This window comes from Scyliorhinus torazame, chromosome 10 (genome assembly GCF_047496885.1).
Source record: "Scyliorhinus torazame isolate Kashiwa2021f chromosome 10, sScyTor2.1, whole genome shotgun sequence".
In the NCBI taxonomy this organism is placed as follows: Eukaryota; Metazoa; Chordata; class Chondrichthyes; order Carcharhiniformes; family Scyliorhinidae; genus Scyliorhinus; species Scyliorhinus torazame.
The window spans coordinates 115,607,271-115,619,846 of record NC_092716.1 but is presented as its reverse complement, the minus strand read 5'-3'; the positions used below and the strand labels follow the sequence as shown (position 1 = coordinate 115,619,846).

Below are 12,576 nucleotides of genomic sequence, written 5' to 3'. Positions count from 1 at the left end.
GCCACCTCCTTCTGCATCTGCACAACGTCGGCAAGCGCCTGGGCAATGCCACCGATGTTCCCAGCCATGGCCCGCTGTGACTGGGCCATGTTCAGGAGCGCCGCTGCGTTTTTCAGGTGGTCTCGCACATGGTTGGCTGTGAGGCACCAACCCTGTCCTGGGCCTCGGCAATACCTTCACAGAATGTCCCAGGCCTTGGACATAATGATCAATAGCCAAAACCGTCACCCCAATGCCTCCACCGTGGACGCCACCCGTGCGGTGCTGGCCTGGGTGGCACACATTGTCGGCACCATCTCCTGCTCCTGCTCGCATTTAGACTCCTCCAGCTGCACCTGCAGATGCTGAATGCTCGCTGACAACCCCTCATATGTAGTCCTGGCTCTGCGACTGCATCTCCACAATCGATGGGACTGTCCATTCCAGAAGCTTGAAACCCATTTGGACGGCAGCTAGTTCCTGGGGTCGGCCTGTCCGCCGACCGTCCGCCCCCTTGTGAGTTCCTACGTTCACCTGCTGTGCTTGGTCAACCATGTGGTGCGCACCAGATAGTGTCCCAAGAGCCTCTTCACTAAAGTGCCCGACCGAGGTGAGTGTCTCTGGGATGGTGCAGGGCGTTGGAGACAGCTGTGACGTAAGTCAGTATCATCCTCAGACTCAAGCTCCGGGGTGTGCTGCATCTTGGATTGAGGGCTGCCGTCCAAGCTGCTCTCGCTGACGGTGCTCGGATCGCAGTGGGGTTCCGACTGCATCACTGGCCCGGGACGTGGGATGTCAGATGGACCCACCCCATCTCCAGCAGGTCCTCAAGACACAAGACAAGATGCTGGATTAGACTGCGGGCTGGGAGGTGGTGGGAGTGAGGGTGAGGGTCGTGTAGGGGTTAGGGTGGGGGTGATGGTGAGGGTGATGAGAATGGTGTAGGTGTGTGTGAGGCTGGGGTGACGGTGGTGTAGGAGTGAGAGTGGGGGTGATGGTGGTGTGGGGGTGGTGTTGGGGTGGCGGTTGACGCACGTGTCACGGGGAACTGCAACTCAGCAGGGTCTCATTTCCTTCCCGTGGCCGAATTCCACCCTGGCGCCCTCCCTTTCCTCCGGTGCAGGGCCCTCTGCTCTGCCACGGTCAGGGACCGCAGGTCTGGCAGACCCCTCCAGTCTTCTCCCGCTCCCGGCAGTTATGGGCGGCCTTCTCCTGTGAGGGAGGTCTGCAGCAACGCCGACAACTCCACATCGTGGTTTTATCACATGACATCCCATTTCCAGATGCCTTGCCCAATCAAATAGCTTTACAACCCATCTCCAATAATGTTATAAATAAGAAACAAAAACATTGACAAAAATTGAAATTAAATCCTCATTATTCTAAAGCCCCTCTTTTTCCTGGATTATTTGCTGCAGTGCTCTGGAGGTTGAGCTCGAATCCACAGAGACAACAAAGTAATCCTGGGCGTCATTCTCCGACCCCCCGCCGGGTTGGAGAATCGCCGGGGGCTGACGTGAATCCCGTCCCCGCCGGTTACCGCCCGGATGGGCCGAAGTCCCGCCGATAAATTGCCTGTCCCACCGGCGTAAATTAAAGTACCTATTTACCGGCGGGACAAGGCGGCGCAGGCGGGCTCCGGGGGCGATCGGACCCCGGGGGGTGCCCCCATGGTGGCCTGGCCCGCGATCGGGGCCCACCGATCCGCGGGCGGGCCTGTGCCGTGGGGGCACTCTTTCCCTTCCGCCTCCGCCACGGTCTCCACCATGGCGGAGGCGGAAGAGACTCTCTCCACTGCGCATGCGCGGGAAACTGACAGCGGCCGCTGGTGCTCCCGCGCATGCGCCGCCCGGAGATGTCATTTCCGCGCCAGCTGGCGGGGCAACAAAGGCCGTTTCCACCAGCTGGCGGGGCAGAAATCCCTCCGGCGCCGGCCTAGCCCCTCAATGTTGGGGCTCGGCCCCCAAAGATGCGGAGAATTCCGCACCTTTGGTGCGGCGCGATGCCCGTCTGATTGGCGCCGTTTTGGGCGCCAGTCGGCAGACATCGCGCCGTTTGGGGAGAATTTCACCCCCTGGATTGTTAGCAAACTGAGCTCCAGATTAACTACCTATTGTTTTGCTCCATTACTTGCCTTTCCCTTGTTAGTCCACAGAGCAGTGGGCCAAACTGAAATACTCCTGTGCTCATGACGTATTTCTTCATAGGAATTTCATCTAGCTTCAAGCTTTTCTTTCGATGTCGAAAGACAACACTAGGAAATATAGGAAAGATAAAGAAAGTTTAACCATTCAGGGAAGAAATCCCAGTGAGCTCACATTTTATTTGATCTCCAAAAAGATCAGCCATTGCAACCAGGAAATTACTCTATGCAATATTATCATTCATTTTTATGATGCTTCACCTGCTATTTTGACAGTTTTTGCCTTTTACAAATCAGAATTTTTCTTATGACAACTTTGGAGAAATAATCATTAAGTAATTCTATTACACTGGAGTGTTGCGGCCTGCACTGGAGAGCTGTTTCCGGTGCATTAAGATGCTTAAGATGGATAGTTAAAAGAAAGAGTGGAAAAGGTGTTAATTTCATTTTTTTACCTTTCCTCAGCCTCCAGTAGACAGTAGAAGGATCATACTTTGCCAAAGGGCAATCCCATAAAGCAGCAGTAGTTTGGATAGAGGGAAACCCCATAAAGCAGCAGGAGTTTGGATAGAGAGTGACCCCATAAAGCAGCAGGGGTTTGGATAGAGGGAGACCCCATAAAGCAGCAGGAGTTTGGATAGAGGGAGACCCATGAAGCAGCAGGAGTTTGGATAGAGAGAGAGAGACCCTATAAAGCAGCAGGAGTTTGGATAGAGGGAGACCCCATAAAGCAGCAGGAGTTTGGATAGAGGGAGACCCATGAAGCAGCAGGAGTTTGGATAGAGAGAGAGACCCTATAAAGCAGCAGGAGTTTGGATAGAGGGAGACAGCATAAAGCAGCAGGAGTTTGGATAGAGAGAGAGACCCTATAAAGCAGCAGGAGTTTGGATAGAGGGAGACACCATAAAGGAGCAGGAGTTTCGATAGAGGGAGACCCATGAAGCAGCAGGAGTTTGGATAGAGAGAGATCCCATAAAGCAGAATGAGTTTGGATAGAGGGAGACTCCATAAAGCAGCAGAAGTTTGGATAGAAGGAGACCCCATAAAGCCGAAGGTGTTTGGACAGAAGGAGACCCCATAAAGCAACAGGAGTTTGGATAGAAGGAGACCCTAGAAAGCAGCAGTTTGGATAGAGGGAGACCCCATAAAGCAGCAGGAGTTTAGATAGAGGGAGACTCCATAAAGCAGCAGGTATTTGGATAGAAGGAGACCCCATAAAGCAGGAGTTTAGATTGGATTGGATTTGTTTATTGTCACGTGTACCGAGGTACAGTGATAGAGGGAGACCCTATAAAGCAGCAGGAGTTTAGATAGAGAGAGACCCCTTAAAGCAGCAGGAGTTTGGATAGAGTGAGACCCATAAAACATCACGGCGGCCTACATCCCACCCCAGGCGGAAGTGAAGAAGGCATTTGATGAATTGTACACTGCTACAAATAAGTGAAACAGAATAGCTGGAGGCCTTGTTCAGCGTGGCCGGGTATTTCAACCAGGACAACCTCAAAAGTGTACTGCCAAAATTCCACCAACACTTTTTTTTACTTTCTTTTAATAAATTTAGAGTACCCAATTTTTTTTTTTCCAATTAAGGGGCAATTTAGTGTGGCCAATCCACCTCACCTGCACATCTTTGTGTTGTGGGGGTGAAACCCACGTAGACACAGGGAGAATGTGCAACTCCATACAGACAGTGACCCGGGGCCAGGATCAAACCTGGGTCCTCAGCGCCTTAGGCAACAGTGCTAACCACTGTGCCACAGTGCCGCCCCGAATTCCACCAACACATCTCCTGTCCCACCAGAGGTGCCAACATCCTCAATCACTGCTGCACAAACATCAAGGGTGACTACCAATCCATTCCCCGTCGGAAAATCGGATCATAAGACAGTGCTCCTTCTCCCGGCATACAAGCTGAAACTGAAGTGGGAGAATCTGGTTAAGAAGATAATGCAATACTGCTCTGAGGCACCTTCTTCCTCAACCTTTTTTGGCTGTCTGCCACCAGCACTTTCTCCACCTCCGGCAAGGCCAGCCAGTCCTAATGCTCCCCCATTTACTCCTCCACCTTCTAGAGTGCCAGGACCTGCACCTCCAGCCTCTGCTCCACTCTCTCGATAGCCACCTTAAGCGGCTCCACCACCATAGCCAGGTACCCGGAGGCCTCCTTCCTCTGTTGCTGGAACTTGTTGGATAGAGTGAGACCCATAAAACACGAGCTGCTCTGTAGACCACTGTGCGGGTAACGATGCCCCAGCGCCTTCTGCCATCTTTTTCTGTCTCGCACCTCGACTATTCTCGCGGTCAAGCTGCTGCCTCTTCTTTGTTACACTCCTCATCCGATAAGCCATTATCCAGCCCTACCAGAGGAATATTGCAATCCTTCAGTGTTTATACACCATTCACCAGCAAACACCCCTCAAATTGGGTGGGAAAAGACCAGAAAATTCCACCTCGAGCAGGAGTCACCAAATCATAGAATTTACAGTGCAGAAGGAGGCCATTCGGCCAATCGCGTCTACACCAGCTCTTGGAAAGAGCACCCTACCCAAGTCCACACCTCCACCCTATCCCCATAACCCAGTAACCCCACCCAACACTAAGGCCAATTTTGGATACTAAGGGCAATTTATCATGGCCAATCCACCTAACCTGCACATCTTTGGACTGTGGGAGGAAACCGGAGCATCCGGAGGAAACCCACGCACACACGGGGAGGTCGTGCAGACTCCGCACAGACAGTGACCCAAGCCGGAATCGAACCTGGGACCCTGGAGCTTTGAAGCAATTGTGCTATCCACAATGCTACTGTGCTGCCCACTCTTGTGCGACCACTCTTTCTGTGGCCACCTCTGGAAATCGAAAGATGGGAAATTTGGTGCAGCCACCCCATCCAAATGGTTGTAGTGTCTGAGCGGGTGGGTCCCACGTTGATATTTTCTTCCGAATGCTGTTGTGATCAGGAGGGGTGTCCAGAGGCATTATTATTAATTGTTCACAAATCACATGGTGCAACCAACCTGCTCTTCTAAAAGCCCTCTTGAAGGGAATTGCAGTACATAATATTTCTGGAATTTACATGATGGAAAAATGAGTACCAGGGCAGGGAGAGGGTTCCAGAGTGAAAAATCCATTGATGGTGGCATTTGTGCTGGAGATAGAACAGATGACACTATTGTCCTGCAGGCGATCATGGGACCTTCAAGTACCACCTTCAGAAGACAATGGGAACAGGTGGCCAGAGATATCATCACATAAATTATAAAATTCATACAGTGCAGAAGGAGGTCATTTGGTCCATCAACTCTCCTGCAACCCTCCGAAAAAGCACTCTACCCAGGCCCACTCCCCGCTCTATCCCGTAATCCCATGCATTGATCATGGTCAATCCACCAAACCTGCATATCTTTGGACCGTGGGAGGAAACTGGAGCACCCAAAGGAAACCCATGCAGACATGGGAGAATGTGTAAACTCCACACAGACAGTCACCCAATGCCGGAATCAAACCTGGGTCCCTGGCACTGAGACAGCAGTGTTAACAGCTATGCCACCATGCCTCCCTGACCCAAGAACCTGGCAACAGTACCACAAAAAGTGGAATCACCTCATGTAGACGGTCAAGGTTGATGAATGAATCGTCTGATGATTACATTAATGTACCAGTTACTTAAGCTACTCAGTGCACATCCCTGCAACTCACCCAACAGTACTATTTGGAACATCAATAAGAAGAGATCATTTATAAAGTGTCTTAATGTAAAATAAAATGACATTAGACACATGAGGGAAGGTGGTCAAAACCCACAGAAAAGATGTAGTGTCTTAAAGGAGGAGAGAGAGTTAGAGAGGCAAGGTGCTTTCATGAGGGAATTCCAGAGCTTGGGACCGACGCAGCTGAAGGAATTACCATGAATGTAGGATTCAAACTGAGGATGATAAAGAGGGCAGAATTAGAGAAACTCAGAGAATTTGGGGTTCAAATAGATTAAAAACACTCCAGAGTACTTCCAGGCACTTCTCAACTGAAAACGTTCTTTAACATCACCTTGCTGGCAATTGAGTGCCTGGCCCTTTAAATAATACTGCAACATGGACAAAAAGCTGAATGTTTGTTGTTGCAGGGTAAATTATGAATTTGCTTCCAGAACTAACATTGTCAATTCAGAGATCATTAGATAAGCCAGTTAAGCTAAGTTTTGTTTTATAATCATCCATGGAGTGTCAGCATCGCTGGCATTTATTGTGCATCCCTAGTTGCCTTTGATAAAGTGCTGGTGAATTGCGGACTTTAACCACTGAAGTCGATGTTATGCAGGTACACCCATAGTCCAGTTGGGGAGAGAATTCTAGGATTTTGACCCAGCAACAGAGAAGGATCCGTGATATAGTTCCAAGTGAGGATGTTTGGAGGGGAGCCTGCAGGTGCTGGTGTTCCCATGTGTCGGTTTCCCGTGTCTTTCTAGGTGGTAGAGGTCATGGATGATGGGGGGATTGAATGTGTAAGATGGTAGATGGGTCCAATCACAGCTGCCTCATCCTGGATGGTGTCACAGAATGGGAAGATGCTGTTCAAGAAGAATCCAGTAGTTTTTGTAGTGGAAAAGGCACTCCTCCTGGCAAGTGACGAGTCTCATGCTCCTGAATTGCGGCCACTAGATGGTGGACAGATTTTGCGGAGTCAGGAGGTGAGTTATTCACTGCAGAATTCTCAGCCTCTGACATGCTCTTGTAGCCACAGTTTTATTCGACTGGCCCAGTTCAGTCTCAGACCAATGGTAGCCACCCCCAGGCTGTTGATAGTGGAATATATTCAGGGATGGTGGCCAGAATTCTCCGCTGGTTGGGATTCTCTATTCCCACCGACAGTGGGTTTCCTAGTGGTGTGGGGGTGGCTTCAATGGGAAATCCAATAGACAAGCGGGGAGTAGAGAATCCCACCGCTAAAGAATAGTGCACCGCCAAGAAAAACGCGGCTGGGGGACGGGAGAAACCTGCCCGATAACTCAGAAAGTCTGGCAGACATTTAAAGAGAAATTCCAAATTAAGAAACAACCAAAGTTTCTTGTGACGGTGAAGATCCTACAAGACCTCCTCAGTTTGGTAATGGTCACAGGGACACTGCTGAGGTGCACTAATAGCCTGTTCTCTTGGAGGCTGGGTTGGGGCGTAGGGAATGTTTCAGTAATCTTCGTTGTACAAAACTGCTCCATGTATATTCAACAAGTCAAGCAGCAATCAATCTGATCATTTTGTTGGTGAAAAAGATTTGGGACATTTTGTTAAAGCAGGAGTGTGGTGGCAAAACAGATTATCATGGGGAGGCGGTTGCATAGTGGTATTGTCATTGGACTCGTGAACCAGAGATCCAGAATAATGTTCTGGGGACCATGGTTTAAATCTCACCACTGCAGATGGTGAAATTTGAATTCAATAAAAATCTGGAAGTAAATGTCTAATGATCACAATGAAACCATTGTTGATTGTCGTAAAAATCTGGTTCACTAATGTCCTTTGAAATTAAATAAAATGAAAATCGCTTATTGTCACAAGTAGGCTTCAAATGAAGTTACTGTGAAAAGCCCCTAGTCGCCAAATTCCGGCGCCTGTTCAGGGAGGCTGTTACGGGAATTGAACCGTATTGCTGGCCTGCCTTGGTCTGCTTTCAAAGCCAGCGATTTAGCCCTGTGCTAAACCCTTTATGGAAGGAATTTAGCTTTATGTGCTAAACTTCCTTTATGGAAGGAAATCTGCCATTCATACCTGGTCTGGTCTGCATGTGACTCCAGATGCACAGTAACTGTGGTTGACTCTTAACTGTCCCTTTAAGGGCAATTAGGGATGGACATTGAATGCTGGCCCAGACTGTGACGTCCACGCCCATAAACCAACAAAGAAAAAACTATTATACATCCCCAGAACCACCCAGAAACTGGGGCATTATTACAGGAAAATCTAGACTGCAAACTGCACTACAAGTGGGCAACTTGTAATTTATTTACAAACAAACAACCTAATAAATCACACTGGGAAAATTAATTGCACCAGCAATGCCTGATCTAATCAAAAACATGATTCTGATGCCTCCCAACAACAAAAGTTCCTGAATACTTATAATTTACAAAGTTACCCCATTAGGCAATTATTATGTAAAATCACTTCATGCTGGCATTGTACCTATCCCCAATTTCATGATTATTCTTCATGTAACACAAATCTTTCCATTACGTTAAGATACAGTACGAAGTCTTACAACACCAGGTTAAAGTCCAACAGGTTTGTTTCGATGTCACTAGCTTTCAGAGCGCTGCTCCTTCCTCAGGTGAATGAACTGAGGAAGGAGCAGCACTCTGAAAGCTAGTGACATCGAAACAAACCTGTTGGACTTTAACCTGGTGTTGTAAGACTTCGTACTGTGCTCACCCCAGTCCAACGCCGGCATCTCCACATCATGGTTAAGATACATACCTGGGATTTCTGCTTATATTTGGGAATGTACAGATTCCTCTGCAGTACAATTTATAGCATCTTCGCGTTTCCAAGACTTCAAAGTTCAGTGTTTGATCGAATTTCCCAAGTGCAATTGAACGGAAACGCACTTGTAATGTAATCCCCTCACCAGGGGGCACAATCCAGCGGTAAGGAGGGACCCTGTGAGGAAGATAGCCACGATAGAGTATGGAAACTATTCATAAAAGTCAGATGAATAAAAACATAAAGAATGGATCATCAGAAAGCCATTTGGACCTTTGATTATACTGACCGGTTATCATCATTTGTATGGTTGTGGGTAATCCCTAAGCCGTGAAGGAAGGTGAGTAGCCAGAGGAATACTGATCATGTAAGTTCTTAACATGAACGAAATGATCTTCCAAACATAATCTCACCATTGAGGTGTGATGAATGTCGGACATTTTTTATATATACCTAGTGAAGTAATACTTTTTTAAAATCCTGGTTTAACCTACAGGTAGGTGGTGTGTCTGAAAAAGGTACAATTAAGATGTTGGAAAAGTGAGACCATCATTTATACCAACTATGTATTTGTTTACAAAGAGAGCCCTAATGGAATTTTGTTATGATTGCTGGAAATTCCCTGCTGAGTTGGTAATTTGAGACATTTTCAGACATTGGGCGGGATTCTCCGAACCCCGCCGGGTCGGGGAGTCACCGAGGGGCGGCGTGAATCCCGACCCGCCGCTCCGAAGGCGGCTGCCGAATTCTCTGGCGCCGGTTTTCGTGCGGGGGCGGTGTTCACCCCGCGCCTGTCCGGGGCCGTTGGCAGCGGCCGCCCCCAACAATTCTCCAGGCCCTGATGGGCCGAGCGGACGCCCGTTTTCGGCCAGTCCCGCCGGCGTGAAATGGACATGGTCACGGCGGGACCTGGCTGGTAAGCTGTCTACCGGAGTCCTCGGGGGAGGGGGGGGGGACACAGGAGGATCCAGCCCTGGGGGGGCCCCCATGGTGGCCTGGCCCGCGATCCGGGCCCACCGATCTGCGGGCGGGCCTGTGCCGTGGGGACACTCTTTCCCTCCATGCCTGCCTCTGTAGGGCTCCGCCATGGCCGGCGCGGAGAAGAAACCCCCTGCGCATGCACAAGAACACGGCAGCGGTTCTGCGCATGCGCCAGAACACACCGGCGGTTCTGCGCATGTGCGGGGGACCACGGCCGCCCTTCGACGCTGATTGGCACGGCGCCAACCCCTCCGGCGCCAGCCTCACCCCCGGAAGTGTGGAGGATTCCGCAACATCCGGGTGGCCCGACGCCGGAGTGCTTCGCGCCGTTCTTGGCGCCAGCGTCAGGCCATCCCGCCGATTGCTGGAGATTCCCGCCCATTGTGTTTAGATTTAGGTAAGCAGGTTATGGGATCTGAGTGGGATAAAGATGTTGTAATTAATGTGAGGAGCCAGGCCTGTCTGCAGCTTTGCAGTTTGATATAGGTTTGGCAGTCTGCTTGGAGTTTTAAGTTGATCAGCAGTTTATACCAAACTCTTCCAGTTTGAGCAGCTGTCTGACAAAGACAGAAGGATCTGCAGGCCATTTCTTGAAAGGGTCTATCTCTCTCTTCAAGCAGTCTTTCTCAGCAATCTATACAAATGCACAGTAAGTAACTGTAGAAGCCAAGTATTTCAAATACAACTAGTATAGGTAAAAGATAGCTGTTTAAGCATAAATGTTGAGCCCCAGTTTTAAATACCCATTTATACAGCATAATTCACTTTTACTGAAGTCCGTTGTTCTGGCAAATGCATATTTTCAAGATAATTTGACACTGCTTGTGCTAATTGTCAAGGACAGGGACTGACTACACGGCAACATGAAGGCACCATTGTTCACAATGCAGATAACAGCTAGGTCAGAAAAGCTGATGTTGCACATTGAAGATGGACGGCTTGCCATCAAATCAAATGTGTTTGAGTCTAACCCAAACCAATTAGGATTATATGGGGGTGTGATTAGATGACTGAAGACAGATATGAAAGTGTATAACTGAAAAGTTTCCCCCGCCATTTTAGTTTAGTTTTTCGTGTGTTGTCAGGGTTTTGTTGTCTTTGTGAGTATTGTCTTTGTAGGTTTGGTTTTAGTGTTTAGTTTAGTCAGTTTTGTCCTTTATAGTCTCCATTTTAGAGATGTCTTTTGGGGGTTGTCAGTTTAACAGTCTGTGTCAGTGATGTTAGTCCACTTTTGACTTTGAGTTTGAGTTTAGCTGAAGATTAGCTTTCTCTCTCTCTTCATGTTTCATTGCCAGACTTTGACCTTTTAAAAGTTACTTTCGAGCTGTCTGCCTAAGCAAAGAAAGATAATGTCTGTAATTCTCTGAAAGTTTCGAATTGTCTACGAATTGCCTTTTAAATGACTTTCAAATTGTAATCAAGCGACTACAAATAAAACAATTCTTTTTGGCACCTGAGGAGTTTATACTGCAAATTTCTGCTGAGTTCCAGTATTCGCAAAGTGCTACTGATAACCGAATAGCAGAGATGATATAAATTCCTTCAACTATACACAGTCGAATAATACAAGGAATCCAACAACTTAACACAGTCTACAAATAGTACAAATCTTATAACTTGTCGTATTGCGCCAGGACTTGATTCATCAACTAAGCTTCCCCCAAACTTGGCGTAGTTCGACAGGTTAAGATTCCATAAATTAAAGTTTCCTTTAGTAACCCTGTGGTTGCTTACTTTATTTCTCAGTATCTTTTGACCTGTGATGGGCTTTGCTTAATTGGAGATAGAGAAGGTCTCAGTTAGAAGTAAAACGGGTTTCCTTTATTTTAAGAATTGTTTAACTGTTAATTAAAACACTATTTTCTGCGATGTTAATCTGTTTAATTCTGTGTCAGGATTAAAGTTTGTTTTAATATAAAACATACCAATTGGTCAGTGGAATCATAGAATTGACCGTGCAAAGGAGGCCATTCGGGCCAAGGGATCTGCACCGACCCTTGTAAAGAGCAAGCACCCTATTTAAGCCCACGCCTCTACCCTATCCCTGTAACCCAGTAAGCCCACCTAACCTTTTGGACACTGAGGGGCAATTTAGCATGGCCAATCCACCTAACCTGCACTTCTTTGGACTGTGGGAGGAAACTGGAGCACCCGGAGGAAACCCACGCAAACATGGGGAGAAAGTGCAAACTCTACACAGACAGTCACCCGGAATTGAACTCGGGACCCTGGAGCTGTGAGGCAGCAGTGCTAACCACTGTGCAGCCTAATCACTCCAGGAGTGAAGTATCCTTTCCTCAAACTTTAAAAAAATAAGTAAAGTGTCTGGGTTCTTGTTCAGTATCCTAACAAATGTTGGGGTCTGGGCCAGGATCATAACAGAGGGTTATAATCAGTCTCAACATATTCTTTTTTTTTTTTTTAAATATTTTATTGAAAATTTTTGGTCAACCATCACAGTACATTGTGTATCCTTTACACAATAATATAACAGTATAAATAACAATGACCTGTTTTATAAACAAAGAATAAATAATATATAACAAAAACGAAAACTAAAACTAAATGGCAACTGCCTTGTCTCAGATAAACACTCTCCAAAAATATGATTTAACAGTCCAATATACAATTATTTATAGCAACGACCTATACATATTATACATATATACTAACAACCCTGAGAGTCCTTCTGGTTCCTCCCCCCCCCCCTCCCCCACCCCGGGCTGCTGCTGCTGCCTTCTTCTTTTCCATTCCCTCTATCTTTCTGTGAGGTATTCGACGAACGGTTGCCACCGCCTGGTGAACCCTTGAGCCGATCCCCTTAGGACGAACTTAATCTGTTCCAGCTTTATAAACCCTGCCATGTCATTTATCCAGGTCTCCACCCCCGGGGGCTTGGCTTCCTTCCACATCAACAGTATCCTGCGCCGGGCTACTAGGGACGCAAAGGCCAAAACATCAGCCTCTTTCACCTCCTGCACTCCCGGCTCTTCTGCAACCCCG

At 47.9% G+C, this 12,576-nt stretch overlaps 1 protein-coding gene across 1 annotated transcript in view; it reads right to left on the bottom strand.

The window, feature by feature from the left end:
- The window catches only part of hydin (HYDIN axonemal central pair apparatus protein), a 1,604,351-nt gene that overhangs the window by 516,167 nt on the left and 1,075,608 nt on the right, over window positions 1–12,576 (bottom strand). The window contains exons 50-51 of the mRNA XM_072518656.1: window positions 8,587–8,769; window positions 2,114–2,233 (exon numbers count right to left, since the gene is read on the bottom strand). Coding sequence (XP_072374757.1) covers window positions 2,114–2,233; window positions 8,587–8,769 — 303 coding nt within the window. The remainder of the gene's footprint in view (window positions 1–2,113; window positions 2,234–8,586; window positions 8,770–12,576) is intronic.